Here is an 18022-nt window from a genome sequence, read left to right as displayed (position 1 = left end):
GGATGGCTGCATGACATTCCGGAATGAGATCCAGGGATGCACAGCCATAGGGCAATTGATGGGAACCGGGCAGGTTAGCTCGTGAGCCAGTTGCTTCTTTGTACCAACATATTCCTGTATTATTCCTTTGTTCCATTAGTAGATTAGTGGCTACATTAATAAATGTGTAACTGTGCCCTTTCAGTAATAGAAACTATTTTTCTTTTCTTTTTGCTGCCCTGCTTTAAGTCTCTTGCACAGACAGAAACTACTCAAAAAAGAGGGTGATTTGTTTACCCTCAGGGGCAACGACTTTGTTCATTTTGTTCTACAATGCAAATACTTCCTTCTCTGGCCAAAAAGCAGGAAAATGACATGTCCAAAGGAGCCACTGTCCCAATCCCCCGTCTTTTTACAAAGATGGCTATTGAGGGAACATTGTGTCAATTACCCACTTGACTCAGTGTCCAAGCTAAGATCTAAGGTGCCAAAGCAAGTTGCATGTACAAAGTCTCAGCAGATGAAGACAAGAACACAATCTCGGCAGCAGATGAAACAGTCTTCTTTATTGGTACTGAGTAATAAGCATGCAGTTCAGGATGGCTGGCTCTCCCAAATGCCAAATAACAAGAAAGACCTTTGTCAATCCATCCTCTGAATCATCAATTAGGCGTTAAAAAGCTTCTTGGTATTCAGTCCTGCTGTATTTGACATGCATGAGAGAAACCAAAGAGAGCAGAAAATTCTCAAAGCCCAGGTTAAATTTTCCTTGTTAAAACGTCTGCTGTTTTTGGAGGTGTAGGATGAGTTCTTCTGCATAAACTCTGAACAGGGGAACAGGGTCCTAAGAAAATACAGATACAGAGTCAGTCTTACAATCGCCCTTGATTTCAGCTAATAGCACCTCATGAAGACTGGTCTCAGCCTGACTGAGGGGCTCCTGAAAGCAAGGTTCCAAAAGATATACTGAATCAATGGAAAGAAATGCAATTGAGAATACAACTGATTATTGGTTATGAGTAGGTAGATATTCTAATCTAGACAGATGTTGCACAATCAAGGAATTGCAAGGACTGGCCCACCAACTTCACTGGCACAATCCCTCCATGAGGTGCCTAAACCACATTACCTTCTTCTCCAGGACTCTCTGCTTCTCCACAGCTTCCTCCAAACTCAGTCCAATCCATTCAGCCTCCTCTTCTGGAATGACAAACTCCTGTAGGCAAAGTTCAGTTTGCTAAACTGCAGCACAGAAACTTACTGAGAAACTAGATAGCTGTGATTATGGAAAAAGTGCAGATATAGGTAAACATAGGAGGAAAAACTCTAACGGAGAAAACTACATGCCAACACGATAGACTATTGGAATGGAAGCTCTTTTCCAAGACAGATGTGACTGTAGCCAAAAGTTACAAAGATTGCACTTCCCTCTGTGTCATTGTCTTGCACCAACAGATGGTGAAAAAACCGCATCCTGCAGAAAGAAACCACCTGTAGGCCTTCCTAGACATTCTTGCAAAGGAGAGTCACCTTGTATTTGTTATAAACAGCCTCCCTCTTGGCTGGATCATCTGGGTGGAGAGAAGGGTCCTTGCGTGCCAGTCTCAAAAGCAAGGTGCGCTTCAGGTCCATGCCCAATTTGGAACACAACTCAGACTTCGGGGTCTGTAAAATGGAAGGGATGAAATGCCACTGTCTACCTTATGAGTTACAGGTGGCCTTGTAGGCAACTGCCTCAGTCAAAGAAGGCCCTGCACAGTCTCAAGTCATTGTCATCATGCACTGACCAGAGCTGGGAAGGAAAGTCTGAGTTCTGAAACCAGCGGCAAACCTTTAAGATGTAGAAGTCAAAGCCGAAAGCTTTGTCCATCTGCTCCAGCGTCCTCATGGTGACGGCAATTCTCAACTTCTTGTCTAGGATCTCGCTGTAGAATTCGCGATTGAAAACCTGCGGCTTCCACATCTTCTTCAACCGCCTCGAGAGCTGAAGGCACCAAGGAAGGAGATGGAGCCAGGGGGGTGACGCGCAGGAGGCCCAACCCCCCCCCCCAGCAGAGGGGCAAGCACCCCAAGCCTGCTCCAAGCGCAGGGCCGCAGACCCACCTTGTCGTCGTGGGCGTAGCGGTAGCCCGCCACACAGCCCTCGCCGCCCCACAGCCCCTCCTGGCTTTCGGGAGGGAAATAGACGGGCACCGGCACCACCTGCTGCCGCACACCCTCCAGAGGCCCCGGGCGGCGCGCGTACTCGCCGGCGGGCGGCCTCCAGTGGACGGCGGGGGGCGGCGCGGCGGCGTCCTCGCGCAAGGCCCGCAGGTAGTGAGGTGGCAGCCGGGCGAGGATCCCGCGCTGCAGGCGCAGCGAGTCCCACAGCCGCGGGGCCACCTTGTGCAGCTGCATCGCGCGCGGGACCACGCCGGAAGCTGCTGCCTCGGCCGCTCACCGCTTCCGCCTGCGTCTCGTTGGCATAGCCGAGCCAGAAGGGGAGGGCGGGTAGCGGACCTCCCTTCCGGGAGGGGGCACGCACGCACGCACGCACGCACACAGAGAGCGAGAGTGAGCGTGAGCTCTCCGGGGCGCTTGGTCGCCTCCCGCCGACCGTCCAAGCAGGGCCGGCCAGGAGTTCGCGCGTGCGCGCCCGCGCCATCCCTTCGCCCTCCAGAAATGCTTCCTGCCCATCCCGGCAAGCAGGCGGCTGTTACATCGATGTGCCCCCTCCCCACCCCCGCCTCGCTTGCTCAGATGAACCGCTTCCACTAGATCCGCTCTGGGTGCCCTCCTCCCTTTGTAACCAACGCAAGCTTTACTTTTAATTGAGTTGAAGATATTTTAATGAAAGACGTGAAAGTTAAAGGAAGGTGTTCCGTTTTAAAAGGCTTTAAAATGCCGCAGAGGGCTCGATGGAATATAAATAGTAGGATATCGCGAACTGCAGATGCTAAAGCTTTTCCCGAGACAATGTAAAAGCAATCTGACCGCAGCACCAACTACTCTCCGTCCCTGAGAACTGGGGACTGTTCAGAGGCTTGATTCTTCTGCCTTCAGGAACGGGCTCCGCTGCTGCACAGATGTGACCTGGTCCTGGACCATCCTTGGCCAAGGATTCCAAGGACGTTTCCTGCCCTGCCCTGCCCCCACCCAGGAAGGGAGTTTGTATTTGAAAAAAGAACATACCAGGAGTCTTAGTGTACCAATAAAGTGCTATTCATACCTGAGTTCGAACAAGCCAATCTGGAATGGGTGACACTCTTCTGAGCAGAAAGCCCCTTCCTAGCCTGTTTTCATGGGCCAATGGTCTTGGCTGTGGAGGCAAGGTGGTAGATGCAGGGCAGAAACAGAGAGGCTTGGATACTCCTGCCTTCAGTCCCCCTGAATTGCCTCAATCCCCAGCCATTTTCTCCGCTGCCGAAGCATCTTATTTTCTTGCTGCTCATTATTCCCAAGGCTGCCACAAGATGAAGCCACATTTCCCAAGATTCAGAAAGCCCCAGGCTCTATCAGACAGCCTCCTCTCCAGCCTGATATTGCACTGCCTGGCTGCCTTCATTTTCGTCCAGCACAGCAGGAGGAATGGGGGAGGGTTCACATTCCTTTTGCCAAATTAAGTGATTCCATTGGGAGGGAGTCTGGCTGCATCAGTTCCTCCTTTCTAGTCACCTCACTGTGTAGAGTTCCTCCTGGTCATTCCTACAGATTTGGTAATGGCACAGCAGTTTACGGGACCAGGCCCATGGGTCTTTCTGCTTATCTCCAGGAGGGAGGAGGAAGGCCACGCTGCTTGCCACCAGGATGTGCCAGATGCTGTGCGTGTAATAGTAATTTTCAGTGGTTTCCATGAAGGTGTACACTGCTATGGCCACGAGTGCCAAGCTGGTCCCGGGGAAGAGGAAAAAGGCCCAGCGCTTCCAAGAGGGAGGGTAGCAGTGGCGCTGGGAGATTCCACGATAGACCTGTGGGAGGAAAGACGGCTTACTGGGAGCAGCACAGCCAAGGGACTTGCCAGCTTGCTCCAGGGAAAGAACTCAGATAGCCTGTTACAGAACCTGCTCTTAACATGTCTTGCATTTCTTGCAAAAACAAAGTGCCCTCAGGCCTAATTGGTTGCAATCAAATGCCTGAGGAGCAAATGGCAACGGGCTTCCTGCCACTCGAGCTTAGAGGTTTGCTGATCATAGGGAGCTTCAGGAAGGAAGCCCAGAAGGCAGCAGTGACATACCCAAATGCTGGCCATGATGGTGAGGGCAAAGACACAGGGGCCCATCATATTCCACACACCCCTGCGGTCCAGCTGTAGTGACATTGCAATGACCAGAGTCCCCAGCACGCAGAGGACCTAGAGCAAAGGAAAAAAGCCCAAACAAGAAGATCCAGGACTGCTTTGGAAGCTGCTGATGGCAATGAGGGATCCACCCACTCCCTCCTCCCTTCCTTGCCTTGGAACACAAAAGCCTAGCACAAATGAGTGTTCAAGGTCAGCTTCCTAGCCAACACTCACCACTACCACTTGTGCTGGTCGCTTACACTGCAGCCAAGAAGCACCAGGCAAGAATGGCTCAAGGGGAAAAGTTCACCTCTTCCATCCCATAATCTAGCTTCCTCCCCCATTTCTTCCCAACTTTTAATTAGGAATTGCCTATGGCTCCCCATACATACATATTTCAGGATCTTTTCGACCTGTGCCATGCACAGAATGGTCACCCAGATGGAGACAACAGAGCCCAGAAAGTCACAGAACTGCAATGTGTCGTAGTCCATAATGCACATTACAGCAATGCCAGGCTGGTCACAGGCGTGGTAGAACTGTAACCACAGTAAGGAAGAAGTAGAAATGGTGCCAGAAAGGGGGCTGTCTGCATCTGGCTAGGTGGCTCAAGCCTAACTACGTGGCTCAGTAGCTAAGATGCTGAACTTGTCGATCAGAAAGGTCAGCAGTTCGGCAGTTCAAATCCCTAGTATAGGTTTCCTGTGTGAAAGGGGTTGGACTAGATGACCTCCAAGGTCCCTTCCAACTCTTTACTGTTATTATCTTCAAGAACTTGGCCCAGAATGGCTCCTATATCCTTCCTGGCTCGGAAGTCCAGTGGGGCCAAGAGAATTCCAGAAACCCTCATTCACCCAGGCAGGCCAAGAAATGGAAGCCAACTTGCCCACTTTCCATTGCAAAGAACTGAACTGCTCCACAACATGCATTGGACTAAAGAAAAACAAAAAACTTACTGTGGAGAAGAACATGGTGAAGGTATAGACGGAAGCCTCAACTAGGTGATAGTGGTAAAGGGCCACAGCGATTGCAGGCAGGAAGAACAGGTTGCTGAGGGTGAGCAAGAGGGTGGCCAGGATCTGGGTGCCTACAGACTGGGCCTTGGTTCTATCTGTGCAGCTCCAGCCAGCCCAACCTGCAAGAGGAAAAGACAGGGAAGACATTAGCTACAAAAAGCAATGCACTGCCAAACAATAGGATAGGATAGGATAGGATAGGATAGGATAGGATAGGATAGGATAGGATAGGATAGGATAGGATAGGATAGGATAGGATAGGATAGGATAGGATTTTTTATTGGCCAAGTGTGATTGGACATACAAGGAATTTGTCTTGGTGCATATGCTCTCAGTGTACATAAAAGAAAAGATACGTTCATCATGATAGTCATACGGCATAAATAAGCAATCAGGAAACTATCAATATAAATCTTAAGGATACAAGCAAAAAAGTTACAGTCCTATAGTCATTAGTGGAAGGAGATGGGTGATAGGAACGATGAGATTAATAGTGCAGACTTAGTAAATAGTTTGACAGTGTTGAGGGAATTATTTGTTTAGCAGAGTGATGGCGTTCAGGAAAAAACTGTTCTTGTGTCTAGTTGTTCTGGTGTGCAGTGCTCTATAGCATCGTTTTGAGGATATGAGTTGAAACAGTTTATGTCCAGGATGCTAGGGGTCTGTAAATATTTTCACAGCCCTCTTTTTGACTCGTGCAGTACACAGGTCCTCAATGGAAGGCAGGTTGGTAGTAATTTGTTTTTTCTGCAGTTCTAATTATCTTCTGAAGTCTGGATTTGTCTTGTTGGGTTGCAGAGCCAAACCAGACAGTTATGGAGGTGCAGATGACAGACTCAATAATTCCTCTGTAGAACTATATCAGCAGCTCCTTGGGCAGTTTGAGCTTTCTGAGTTGGCGCAGAAAGAACGTTCTTTGTTGTGCTTTTTTGATGATGTTTTTGATGTTAGCTGTCCATTTTAGATCTTGCGATATGGTAGAACCTAGAAATTTGAAGGTCTCTACTGTTGATACTGTGTTGTCTAGTATTGTGAGAGGTGGAAGTATGGAAGGGTTTCTCCTAAAGTCTACCACCATTTCTACGGTTTTGAGTGTGTTCAGTTCCAGATTGTTCTGGGCGCACCATGAGGCTAGTTGTTCAACCTCCCGCCTGTATGCAGATTCATTGTCTTAAGTGAGACCGATCACTGTTGTGTCATCTGCGAACTTCAGTAGTTTAACAGATGGATCGTTAGAGATGCAGTCATTGGTATACAGAGAGAAGTGGGGAGAGCACACAGCCTTGGGGGGCCCTGTGCTAATTGTACAGGTATCTGATGTGATTCTGCTTAGCTTCACCTGCTGCTTCCTGTTTGTTAGGAAGCTTATGATCCACTTACAAGTGTGTTCAGGTACCTCTAGCTGGTTTAGCTTAGTTAGAAGAGTGTCTGGAATGATGGTATTGAATGCTGAACTAAAGTCTACAAAGAGGACCCTTGCATAGGTCTTTGGAGATTCAAGATGTTGTATTATAATTAATTAATAATACAATTAATTATTAACAGCATCTGTTGATCTATTTTCTTGGTATGCAAATTGCAAGGGGTCAAACGGGATGGTTTTCAAGTGGGACAGCACTAGCCTTTCAAAGGTTTTCATGACTACAGATGTTAGAGCAACTGGTCTGTAAAGGCATGTTCTTCAACTCAACTATATCTTTGTCCCTCTTTACTTGGGTCCAGGTGTGTGCTTCTAAAGTCGTGTGGCCTTTGGCCTCCCAATACACTTGGCTTCATTTACAAAGTGCTTTTGGAGTAGTACAGCCACTCCCAGAGGCACCCAAGCAGGAAGGCAGCTCCATGCAGAAGGTGGGTCCTGGTGGTGCTAGCACTCCTTTCTTGGAGGAGGGGACTTGAGGCAGAGCTGCCCCGGCTGGGAGGCCTGGAAGCTAAATCCAAAAGGAGCAGCCTGGGGAACAGGAGCAAGAAAGAGCTGGCTAGGATCTCTCTTACCAGCCTTGCAGATGCAGCCTGTGTAGAGGTAGCCATGGCGTCTCATGAGGCTGCATTGTCCGTAGGTCCCACAATCATCAAAGCAGGGGGTGAGATAGGCAAGCATGGTTACCTGGCCTTGAGCTTGATCACAGTCTCTGCACAAGAGGGGGAGAGAAAGAAGATGGGCCCAGGCAGATTCCATGATGCAGCAGATTCAGTCCTATTGGGAATGGCCAGCTCCACAAAGGGAAAACGGGGGGGGGGAGGGTGGGTAAGCACAAAGTCACTCCAGCAGCAGTTTTCTCTCTGTGCTACAGAGAGCCAGTACTTACTCTGATTCCTTTGGGCAGAGCAGCTTCAGGGACAGATACCAGCTGTCGGACTGTGGGTAAGGGACAATGACTGCAGCTTCCCTGGAGGACATGCTCACGTTCAGGAGGTAGCCCTGAGCGAAGGCTGGGTGGGAGGGGAAGAAGCAAGCAAATCAACTGCTGTGTTGGTCCATGTCCTTTGAAAACCATCACATTATTGGGAGTAAATACACAGGGTACTCCAGGAAAGGGGAAGTACAGTCACCTAGACTGTTGGCAAGCAGCTCTGCTGGCCACGTACCTGTCCAACAGCCCCAGGAGCCATTCAGGGAAAGTGCAGGAGATGTGGGGCTCAAGCAGGCCAACACAGTGGCATTTCCAAGGCCCACAGAAGTCTGCAATGACAAAATTGATCCCAGTTCTGAATTCTGGCAGGAGGCAAAACCTGTTGACCCTCAGCCCTCCACACAGCAGGGGTTCATTCTCACCTGGTTCAGCATCAGGTTCAACACCAGGTTCCCTCCACTATCCATGCCTGAGTTTAGGTTAAGGAGAAGCAGAGTGGGAATACCGCTCTGAATGGGCACAGTGGAATCTCCAAGAATGCGGAAACGCACAGACACAACATCCAGTTCCTCACGGACAACCGGCTGGCCATGCAGGCAGGCGTTTCCTGGGCCAGAGGCATTGTGGCTGCTGCCCATGGCAAGCAGTGTGCTGTTGAGGTGGCCTCCCAGCATTGACATCCCCTGGTTCTGCTTCAACCTCTGGTAGAAGCCAAGGAAGGAGGCCGCGTCTCCTGGCTTGCAGGCTGCAAGGAGAGAAGCACATGCTCCACCACACAAATGGGTAGGAGGAATGGGGAGGGCAAGACTCCCTTCTGGGTGGAAACAGGACCTCCCCTTCCTCAAAGCAGGGGCTACCATTCTCTTGGTCAGATGAGAAAAGAAAGAAGCAGCAGAAGTCTGAACAGGAATGGAGAGAGCCTTTGCTCAGATCCCCATGGTTGCCGGAACTCATTCCGAATTCCAAGCATTCTGATCAGAGCACGCACCTATGAAGAACACCACCATCTGAAAGGACACACTGGCTCTGGCACCACCGAGGCTCTCCACTGTGATCCAAAGCCATTTTCCCCATGGTGGGGAAGCCAAGAAGATGCTGCAGGCCTCCAGGCAGTGAAGCACCTTCTGGGAAGACCAAGAGAGCACAGCCGAACCCAAGGTGACCTGGAGGGCGCAAGCCGCAGCAGAGCCATTCTCCATGCATTTCCCCAGCTCAAAGCGCATCCCAGCAGTGTACTCGGGGACAAAGATCCTGCAACACATTTCCGATGCAGACAGAGGACCCAAGAAAGTCAGCAGAGGCTTCTTGGGCTTAAAGGGGCCAGCCGATGCACCCCTCCCCCATCCCATGCTACTCACTTGGCATGAAGTGGCCTACTAGCCCCCTTGGACAGAACCCGTTGCACAGGCACATCAGGCTCAAGGACTACAACATCCACCTGGCGCAGCACAAACAGGTCAGGCTGGAAGGTGCAGCTGCAAGACTTGGAGAAACCCTGCAGGCAGAAAAGCCAATCAGGGAAACTGCCCTGTTCAATTCTAGCTCCTCCAGTTCCTGTCTAGTACCACAGATTTGGGCTCAGGACTTCCACATCTCCTGCAGGCTGTTTCCCTCACTCCTGCCAGCCCAGTTCTCACCTTCACCTCAATCTTGCTTGATGCCGCGGGCAGGTGGGCAGCGAGAAACCAGTCCCCAGCAGCCGGGTTAGTGAGGTTAACAAAAGTACTGTTCTGCAGAGCAGCATCCAAGGTCAGAGTATGGCTGAAGGAAGGAGGGATGCTTGTGTTCACGGGAAACTGTGTGCCCAGGGGGTTGATGACAGGAGGGGCACCATAGCGGATGTGGCTGGAGGACACAGGTCAAGAGAAGGAATCAATCACTCTCTGAGGCCCTTGGGACAGAGACCCTGAGCCCTCTGGTACTCCCTGCCACAGCAGCAGCAGGGGAGACTCACAAGGTGACCTGAGTCTTGCCACATCCAGGGCCTTTGTCTCTGGAAGCCTGCAGGAGCCATCGTAAAAGCACTGTGTCCTCTGGGACACGGAAACGGAAAATTTTGGCACTTCCATACCAACTGTAGAAGGACAGCGTCTGTGAGCTCTGGGAAAAATACTCAGAAAGAAATGCTGGATCTGAGAAGAAAAGAAAAACCACCACATAGAGAGCCTTCAGGCGCCCAGCCATAGCTGCAGACAGGTCCTGGTGTGGAGGGGCTGGGCTACTGGTCAAGCACATAATGGACGATCTGCGGCTTGCCTGGCCACAAATGCCATTGTCTCCATTGCAGGTCTCAGGTGGGTTTCAGTGGCTACTCTGGCTGGCTGGCCCAGGAATGACCTTGGAGTGACCATCACCCACACAGGCAGCCTCTGAGCAGGAAGTGTCTACATGCTATTACGAGATCTCTGAGAGTCCTGGGAGGGAGTCACAGAGCACAGCGATCAAGGACAGGCAGGCAGGCAGGCACACCCCAGCCTGCAGGCATCACTGCACTGGACTTTGCACAACAAGCCCATTTCCGGAAAAGAGGACTCAGTCTTCCCTCCCACTGCCTGAGGACTGGGCACGGCCATCCCCTGGGACTTTTGGATAAAGGCATGATACTGCCCCTGCTGCCCTGCATGTCGCCAGGAACAGTTGTGCCAGGCAAAGCAATCTAGACGTGGGTATCAGTAAGGAAGGAGGGAAGGGAGGAAGCGAGCGCCCTGTTGAGGCTGCTGCAAGACAATGTGCCTGCCTGCAGCCTACCCTGAAGCCCAGCCCCTTGACCCAGGAATGGAAGCCAGGGAAGCCAAACCCTGCCCCTGAGTGCATGGGCACTGGCCCACCCTTCCGAGGCACTGGTGCCCAGGAAGAAGCTGCAGACCAGATGCCACAAAGCCCTGCCAGCATGAGGCCCTTTGGAGCCACCTAGTCGCCGGTCCGTCTCTAAGGGGCCGGTGGGCTTCCTGCCAGGGAAAGCAGCACAGACTCCTTCCAGAGACAGCCCGCTTGCCGAGGAGAGGCGCCTGGGGCGACTAGGGGAAGCCGCACGGGGCGCGCCTTTGAGAGCGGGCGGAGGGCCGCGCCCGTTCGAGTCAAGGTAGCGGGCGCGGCTTCCCCGATCCGGCGCCTGGCAGAGGAGCAGCGGGAGATGCGCGGCTCACCCTCGGCGCCTCCGGCCAGCTCAGCCTCCTTCTTCTCCGGCGGCGAGGGGGCAGCGGCGGCGAGGAGCAGGAAGAGCAGCGGGCAGCGGCCGAGCGAAGCGCCAGCCATCTCCGCCAAGCCTCGGACCCGACTCGGACTGGCCGGCCGGCCGGCGGTGGCGCCAGGGGGACCCCGCGGGGCAGGAGGAAAGGCAGTTGGGCACGCGCTGCAGGCGGCGCTTGACCGGGAAGGAGGCAGGGGCGGGGGCGAACGAGCTCCACCCTCAGGCGCCCGGGAGGAGCGGTGGCCGGAACGCGAGGCTGGAGAGCGCGGCTTCCTCGGCCCGCGGCCAGCTGGCGGGGGGAGAGGCAGCCTCAGCGCCCAGCAACTTCATTGGCAGCCTTTGCCTTCGGCTTCGCGTGGATCGCCGCCCCGCGTGATTCTGCCCGGCACTGGAGCGGGAGAGGAGAGGGCCGCATCTCCGGGCCAGCCCCTCCCCGAACTGCCCAGGAATGCGGCCGCCCGGAAGATTCCGCGAACTCGTTCCCCCCACCCTACCCCGCCCGCCCCTCTCCCCAGCCTAACGGGCGCTCCCTTGTGTCAGTCATGGCCGTCTTTGGGGGTCCCAGCGGGAAGCTGATGGTGGGGTGAGTCGCCCGCTGCCCCAAACTGGTCCACGGCGCTTCGGCCACTGCCTGGCGGGTGAAGGGGCGGCTGCCGGGGCACCCCTGGAAGTGGCCGGCAGTGGGACCCAGGGCCGAGAATGTTATTTGGGGAAGGTGCCCTCAACCTCCCTCTGGTTTTTTGCCATCCTAGACTAGGAACCGTGAATTTAAGTCCCGGTTTAGCCATAAAACGAGCTGAGTGATGTAGGCCAGTCATTCTCTCTCAGCCAAACCCACCTCACAGGGTTGTTGTGGGAAAATAGGAGGAGGAAAGTGTACCGAATATGTTCACTGCCTTGAGTTATTTGTGAAAATAATAAGGGCAGAATACTAAATAAATGATTCTGCCCTGTGTAGAAGAAAGGGTTCATCATGACCAGTTGCTAAATTCTAGGCATTCTAAAAAGCACAACCAAACCTGTCCTGTTTTGCTCTACCTCTGAACATGAGGTAATGTCATGTTCTGAATCTTTTGATCAAATTAAAACAATGCTGATTTGAGATGTGACCATCTTGGAACCAAGTGGAACCTGATAGGTTATGATACCAAATACAGTTGTCTCCTAAAAATGAACAAGGGAGCTACAACGTTGGCAACTTTATTTTCCGTGTCTGTGGAGATTCTCAGTCCTCCAGGTCCTGGTTGTCCCAAAGGTGCTTTTTCAAGAGGCAACTGGACTTTCTGTTTTTTCTTTCAAGATATTTCACTTCTCAACCAAGAAGCTTCTTCAGCTTCTTTATTTTCGGTGCTCCCCAAAGCAGCCTAAGTGTTCAAGCTCATTTTTCACCACATCCCTTTTATCTCATGAAAAAGGCTTGCCTCTTCACAATATTCCATGAGAGGGATTTTGCAAGTTTCTTCTCTTATTTTCAGCTCTGTCCTTCAGAATTCTTCAAAACTCCCCCACGCCCTCACGCATCCCATATTCTTCACCACTGAGAAGTGCTCCATGAGACTGTGTGCAAGGGCTGCTTTGGCAGGGGGGAGGCCCTGGGATGGGGGAGGGGCAGACCAAGAGGTGGGTTTCAGCTGGGTCTGACCAGTTCTAGAGAACCAGTAGCGGAAATTTTGAATAATTCAGAGAACCGATAGTAAAAATTCTGACTGGCCCCACCCCATCTATTCTCTGCCTCCCAAGTCCCAGCTGATTGGGAGGAAATGAGGATTTTGCAGTATTCTTCCCCGGAGTGGGGTAGGAATGGAGATTTTACAGTATCCTTCCCCTGCCATGCCCACAAAGCCACACCCACAGAACCAGTAGTAAAAAATTTTGAAAGCCACCATTGGGCAGATCCCAGAAGCCCCTCCACCCCTTCCCCCAACCCCTCCCAGACACCACATACCTTCAGCATTTCTTGCTCAGGCCAGGAGCACCAAAGGCAGCTTTGGGCAGCTTTTCAGGGAAAGAATGAAGGGTGGTGGGGAGTGCAGTCACCATTTGCAGAGCAGTTGTTGTTGACCATAGAAACAGAGACAAAGGAGAAATCAGCCCCATTTTAAAAATCAAGTCGTACAGAGCTGTTCTAATGGGTTATGTGGCTACTTAATTTATGTCTCTATAGTATGGAAGCTAGCTAATTACATTATGTATGTAAGTTATGGTTAAGGCAATCAGAGGTGTTAATAATAGAGTCAAAAGGATCGTACGTCTTTTAGTCCAGGGGTCCCCAACCCCTGGTCCATGGACTGGCACCAGTCTGCAGCATGGCAGCAGCTGGGCTGTGCAAACACGCAAAGCCCCACCCACAGGTGCAGGCCCCCTCCAGTCTGCCGAAAAATCTTTCTCCCTGGAACCGGCCTCTGGTGCCCAAAGGGGGATTGTTCTAGTCCAATCCTCTGCTTAGGTTGGGAATCCTCAGACCATCCCGGAAAAAAATGTCTGTCCCATTGTTTCTTGAAAACCTCGGTGATGGAGCACACACATCTTCAGGAGGCAAACTATTTCACTACCTCACAGCTTTATAGGTAAAATGTGCAAACCTAACCGCTGTTAGCCAACTTCCAGTACTAGCAAGGGGTAGTTTGATGCTGTTCTTTTCAGGGCTGCTCTTTCAGACTCTGTCCCTCATAGACACTGAAGTTGCAGGTGGGCCAGGGGTGGTGGTGAGAATCACCGCATTGCAAACACATGAGGACAGAGCTTGGTGCACTGTCATGCCTTTCATCATTTGGAACCATGGTGATCAGGGCTGAACCCATACACACTTTCTTGGCACGTTCATACAATACATTTAGCTGGTTACCAAATGCACCCATTTTTATTTTACTTTATGGAGTTTGCAGAATACCCACGCAAGGCCCTAGGTAACAAAACAAAGCTAAAGCTGCGAACCAAAATTCTTCATTCTGTTAGTTATTTGACCTGGTTCAGCCCACTGTGGGAACACAGCTCATCTTGTTCAAAAGCCTGTCAGGGAACATCATCTTCTTTTCCTTCCAGACCACCCACTTCAGATCCCTTGAAGGATCTGACAGAAGGGGACCAGCAACTGATCCGAGATATTTGGGGAAAGGTGTTTGACAATGCTGAAGAAAATGGCAGACTTGTTATCATCAGGTACTAGCAGTAGAAAACTGAGTCCCCTTTTGTGGAAGCTCTGGTGGTCAGAGAAAGTCTACCAAGAGACCCAGCCTTCTTGGCCGCCCAATAGTGGGACTGGGACTCTTCCCAGATACATGACATTGTCTTGATTTTGTATGGGGCGGGAAAGTGGATTCCTTGCTACTGAGGTTTATTCCTTGTTGCTATACTCCCCTGGAAGAGGATTAATAAATGCAAGAATTAAAACACTTTGTTAAAAAATGAAAACATCACAGAGACTATAAATGACAAGCATCCAACTGCTGCCACAAGAAGTAACATAGTTTCTCCTGCTACCAAAAAGACAGCTGTGGATATTCTGGCTCTATGCCTGGAGGCTGTTACCAAGGAGACCCTCCCACATGGCCCCTAACCCCATTGGAGACCATAAACATAGCCTCCCCCATGATTTACTGCACAAATCAGATGGGGTGGGTGGGTGGGTGGATTGAGGTGATACTCTTTTGTATCCTGAGGCTTAAGGTCTTCAGTCAGGCCTGAACCATACTACCAGCCTCTTCTTGGCCTTTTGAGCACTATAGAATAGAATAGAATAGCATAGAATAGAATAGAATAGAATAGAATAGAATAGAATAGAATAGAATAGAATAGAATAGAATAGAATAGAATAGAATAGAATAGAATAGAATTCTTTATTGGCCAAGTGGGTTTGGACACACAAGGAATTTGTCTTTGGTGCATATGCTCTCAGTGTACATAAAAAGACAAGATACATTCATCAAGAATCATAAGGTACAACACTTAATGATAGTCAGGGTACAAATAAGCAATCAGGAAACAATAAATATAAATATAAATCGTAAGGATACAAGTAACAAAGTTACAGTCATGCAGTCATAAGTGGGAGGAGATGGGTGATAGGAACGATGAGAAGATTAATAGTACTAGTAATGCAGCCTTAGTGAATAGTTTGACAGTGTTGAGGGAATTATTTGTTTAGCAGAGTGATGGCGTTTGGGAAAAAACTGTTCTTGTATCTAGTTGTCTTGGTGTGCAGTGCTCTATAGCGTTGTTTTGAGGGTAGGAGTTGAAACAATTTATGTCCAGGATGTGAGGGGTCTGTAAATATTTTCACAGCCCTCTTTTTGACTCGTGCAGTATACAGGTGGAAAAAACAGCAGCCAACCTGCCATCCTCAATGGAAGGCAGGTTGGTAGCAATTGTTTTTTCTGCAGTTCTAATTATCCTCTGAAGTCTGGGTCTGTCTTGTTGAGTTGCAGAGCCAAACCAGACAGTTATAGAGGTGCAGATGACAGACTCAATAATTCTTCTGTAGAAGGAATTCAGCCTTAACAAGACCTGCATTAGGGTTATTAGGCCAATAAGCCACTGGCCTCCACTCTTTCAGATGCCAGCATCTGGATTCCTTTGGTTGACAGGGGTGAGAAATCTTGTTTGGCCAGGTATCTGTCCAGCCTGGGGAAATAAAGAGCATAGATTCTCACCAGCTCAAGATTGACTCAGCCTTCCGTCCTTCTGAGGCTGCTAAAATGCAGACCCAGATTGTTGGGGGCAATATGCTGACTCTGTAAACCACTTAGAGAGGGCTCTAAAGCCCTGTGAAGCAGTATATAAGTGTAAGTGCTATTGCTATTGCTATTGCTATTGCTATTGCTATATAATGCAGAACTGCTCAGTCCAGTCCAGCTCAGCATAGGGAGAGAGAGCAGCTGAGCAAAATTTGCCTCTTTTCCTTCTGCTCAGGTTCTTCAAAGAATCCCCAGAGAGTAAGCAGTATTTCAAGAACATTCCAAATGAAGGAGACCTGATGATGATCCCAGAGGTGGGCTTCCATGGCCGGAGGATCATGGTGACCCTGAACCAGCTGATTGAAAGCATGTGTCACTGGAAGCAAGCCTGCAAGCTCATTGAGCGGCTGGTGGAAAGCCACAAGAACATACACAAGGTCCCATTAAGCATGTTCCAGGTACACAAGAAGGGAAGCAGACCCATGGTCTGCCAAGGGGCAGCTGAGGTAACTTCATGGTGGCCATCCCTTCCCCAGAGGGGAGTTTTTGGCACATAGTTGCCTGCCTGCCTTCAGTATCCATGATCTGGACCCCAGTGGGCCATGAGAGCTTATGCAAAAAGATAGAGCATCTGGTGGGGGGGGTCCCCTTGCTTGCATGGTAGCTCACTTTCGGAGGCTCCCAGGGTGAGTGAACTTGGATGTGGGTGGGAGTCCTCTAACACTTGTCTCAGACTGTCCTCTCATAGCTCTGCCTTTACCTAGTTCCTATTTCAGGCCATTCTCTCTGTCTTCCAAGATCTCCTCAAAGAAGAGTTTACTGATGATGCCCAGTTAGCCTGGGAGAAGTTCTTTTTGATTCTTCGAGAAGAAATTGAAGCTGCTTATGCACAAGAACAGAAGCTTTAAATAAGCCCTGACTGACATTAAGCAATTGGGGAGCGGGCCCCCACCTCATTGTGCTCATATTGGAGGAAATAAAATAAAAAATAAATGAAATAAAATATAAATAGAATGAAATGAAATGAGTCCTTAAATAAAGTGCTGGTTATTTCTTCTCCATGTTGTGCTCCTTCCTTCCGAATTCTCCAGGACACCTCAGCCCATGAAAAAAGATACAGGTCAACGCTTCTATTGTTGAAAGCCACATTGGTACTTCCATATAATGTTTTTCTTTTACTCTTTCCCATACTATCAACAAACCATTCCTTACACAATGTCTCTGGAAGTATCCATGGATCCAATTTTTTCCATGCCATAAGAAAGCATGCCATCCTAGTTGTAAGTTAAGTCCTTCCGAAGTCAGTAGTCCTGTATTTCTCATTAAGATCCATTCTTTAATCCAAGTTAACATTGCCGCTTGGTGATACAATTCCCAATCTGGTAGACCAAATCCTCCTCTAATTAAATGCTACTCCTCTTTTGCTTTGACAAGCCAAAGTTGAATACAATGTCGCTAATTTTATTCACTTCAGAAGTTTTTTATGTTGCTTTCTAATATGCACTTCTTGTAAGCATATAATTTCTAATTTTAGCTTCTCTAATTTATTTAATATTTTCCTTCTCTTTATTGCCGAGTTTAATCCATTTATATTCAAATATATTATTTTATTTTCTTCTTCCATTTCTTATTTATTTATTTGTTTTATCGATCTAGTCATTCTTATCTCCCTTAGTTCCTTAACGTCTTTCACCCCCGCTCCTTCTCTTAATACTCTCTCTTCTTGTTCTTTCGTTGTCTCTCTTGGTTGTTCTTTCTTCTCCTCTTGTTGTTCATCCTCTTTTTCTTCCCTCAACCTTCCTTCCTCTTGGACATCTATGTATTGTTTATAAAATAACTCTGTTTTCTCTACTGAGTCTAATCTGTATCTTTGTTCTTGCCAGTTCACCAATATTCCTTCTGGAATCAACCATCTAAAATTTATTTCTCTCTTTATCAAACATTTTGTGAAAAATTGATATTCTTTTCTCAGATCTCTCTCTCTTCTTGGAATTTGTTTCAGTGCCACTACTTCTCTCCCTTTGTGCTTTATTGTCGTGTATCTCATCAATTGCAATATCTCTGTTCTCAGTGTTTTCTTGGTGAATCTGACATGAATATCTCTAGGTAGATTATGTCTCATTGCATATCTTATGTGCACTTTGTATATCTTGTCGATTCCTCTTAATATCCCTTCCTTTCTTTCTTCCATTGCTTCTCTAGTATCTCTGCAATTTTCTCTGCTAAATTTTCTCCCTTTTCTTCTTCAATGTTTTGAAATCTTAGATTCCAGGATTATAATTGTTTTTTCCTGATTTTTATCAGTAATTGTAAGTCTATAGTCCATCTCTTCAACTTTTTTCTTCATTACTTCTGCTTTTTCTTCCATTTGCTGCAATCATTGTTCATCTTTCCCTATCATCTCTTTAACTTTTTTCAATTCTCCTTCCATTTTTTCCATATTTCCTTCCATTTTTTCCATTCTCCCATCTACCTTGTCTAATCTTGTCTTAAGTTCTTCATATATAGTGTGTAGCATATTTTTAAATTCTGTGTTGACTTTCTCTTGCTGTGAT

At 49.0% G+C, this 18022-nt stretch overlaps 3 protein-coding genes across 6 annotated transcripts; 1 reads left to right on the top strand and 2 right to left on the bottom strand.

Moving 5' to 3' along the window:
* Positions 1 to 524: 524 nt before the first annotated feature.
* MRPL28 (mitochondrial ribosomal protein L28) lies at positions 525 to 2616 on the bottom strand. The gene is made up of 5 exons (XM_034441353.3): positions 2083 to 2616; positions 1811 to 1963; positions 1510 to 1644; positions 1109 to 1195; positions 525 to 823 (listed from the first exon to the last, which is right to left on the bottom strand). The coding sequence occupies exons 1-5, from the start codon at positions 2374 to 2376 to the stop codon at positions 752 to 754; spliced, it is 741 nt and encodes a 246-aa protein (XP_034297244.1). The 5' UTR covers positions 2377 to 2616; the 3' UTR covers positions 525 to 751.
* A 173-nt stretch (positions 2617 to 2789) lies between these two features.
* On the bottom strand, positions 2790 to 11244 carry PGAP6 (post-GPI attachment to proteins 6). 2 transcript variants are annotated; one of them, XM_034441340.3, is made up of 13 exons: positions 10751 to 11244; positions 9559 to 9736; positions 9242 to 9449; positions 8963 to 9099; positions 8593 to 8855; positions 8027 to 8349; positions 7840 to 7933; positions 7560 to 7683; positions 7246 to 7382; positions 5194 to 5372; positions 4630 to 4776; positions 4193 to 4309; positions 2790 to 3926 (listed from the first exon to the last, which is right to left on the bottom strand). In XM_034441340.3, exons 1-13 carry the CDS (start codon positions 10857 to 10859, stop codon positions 3630 to 3632), a joined length of 2313 nt encoding a protein of 770 aa, XP_034297231.2. In that variant the 5' UTR covers positions 10860 to 11244; the 3' UTR covers positions 2790 to 3629. The 2 variants fall into 2 exon arrangements, with proteins under 2 accessions (XP_034297231.2, XP_034297232.2); XM_034441341.3 differs by lacking the exon at positions 4630 to 4776 and having other exon boundaries at positions 10751 to 11243.
* On the top strand, positions 11093 to 16524 carry LOC117679444 (myoglobin-like). Of its 3 annotated transcripts, XM_034441356.3 has the most exons (4): positions 11093 to 11377; positions 13837 to 13953; positions 15703 to 15925; positions 16232 to 16524. In XM_034441356.3, the coding sequence occupies exons 1-4, from the start codon at positions 11337 to 11339 to the stop codon at positions 16373 to 16375; spliced, it is 525 nt and encodes a 174-aa protein (XP_034297247.1). In that variant the 5' UTR covers positions 11093 to 11336; the 3' UTR covers positions 16376 to 16524. The 3 variants fall into 3 exon arrangements, with proteins under 3 accessions (XP_034297247.1, XP_034297246.1, XP_034297245.1); XM_034441355.3 differs by lacking the exon at positions 11093 to 11377 and having other exon boundaries at positions 11644 to 13953; positions 16266 to 16524; XM_034441354.3 differs by lacking the exon at positions 11093 to 11377 and having other exon boundaries at positions 13524 to 13953.
* The last annotated feature ends 1498 nt before the right edge of the window (positions 16525 to 18022 follow it).

The sequence above is a fragment of the Pantherophis guttatus genome, chromosome 14 (assembly GCF_059756535.1).
Source record: "Pantherophis guttatus breed Tessera chromosome 14, ASM5975653v1, whole genome shotgun sequence".
Taxonomy (NCBI): Eukaryota; Metazoa; Chordata; class Lepidosauria; order Squamata; family Colubridae; genus Pantherophis; species Pantherophis guttatus.
The sequence above is the reverse complement of the archived record's forward strand: the minus strand, read 5'-3'. Positions and strand labels throughout refer to the sequence as shown.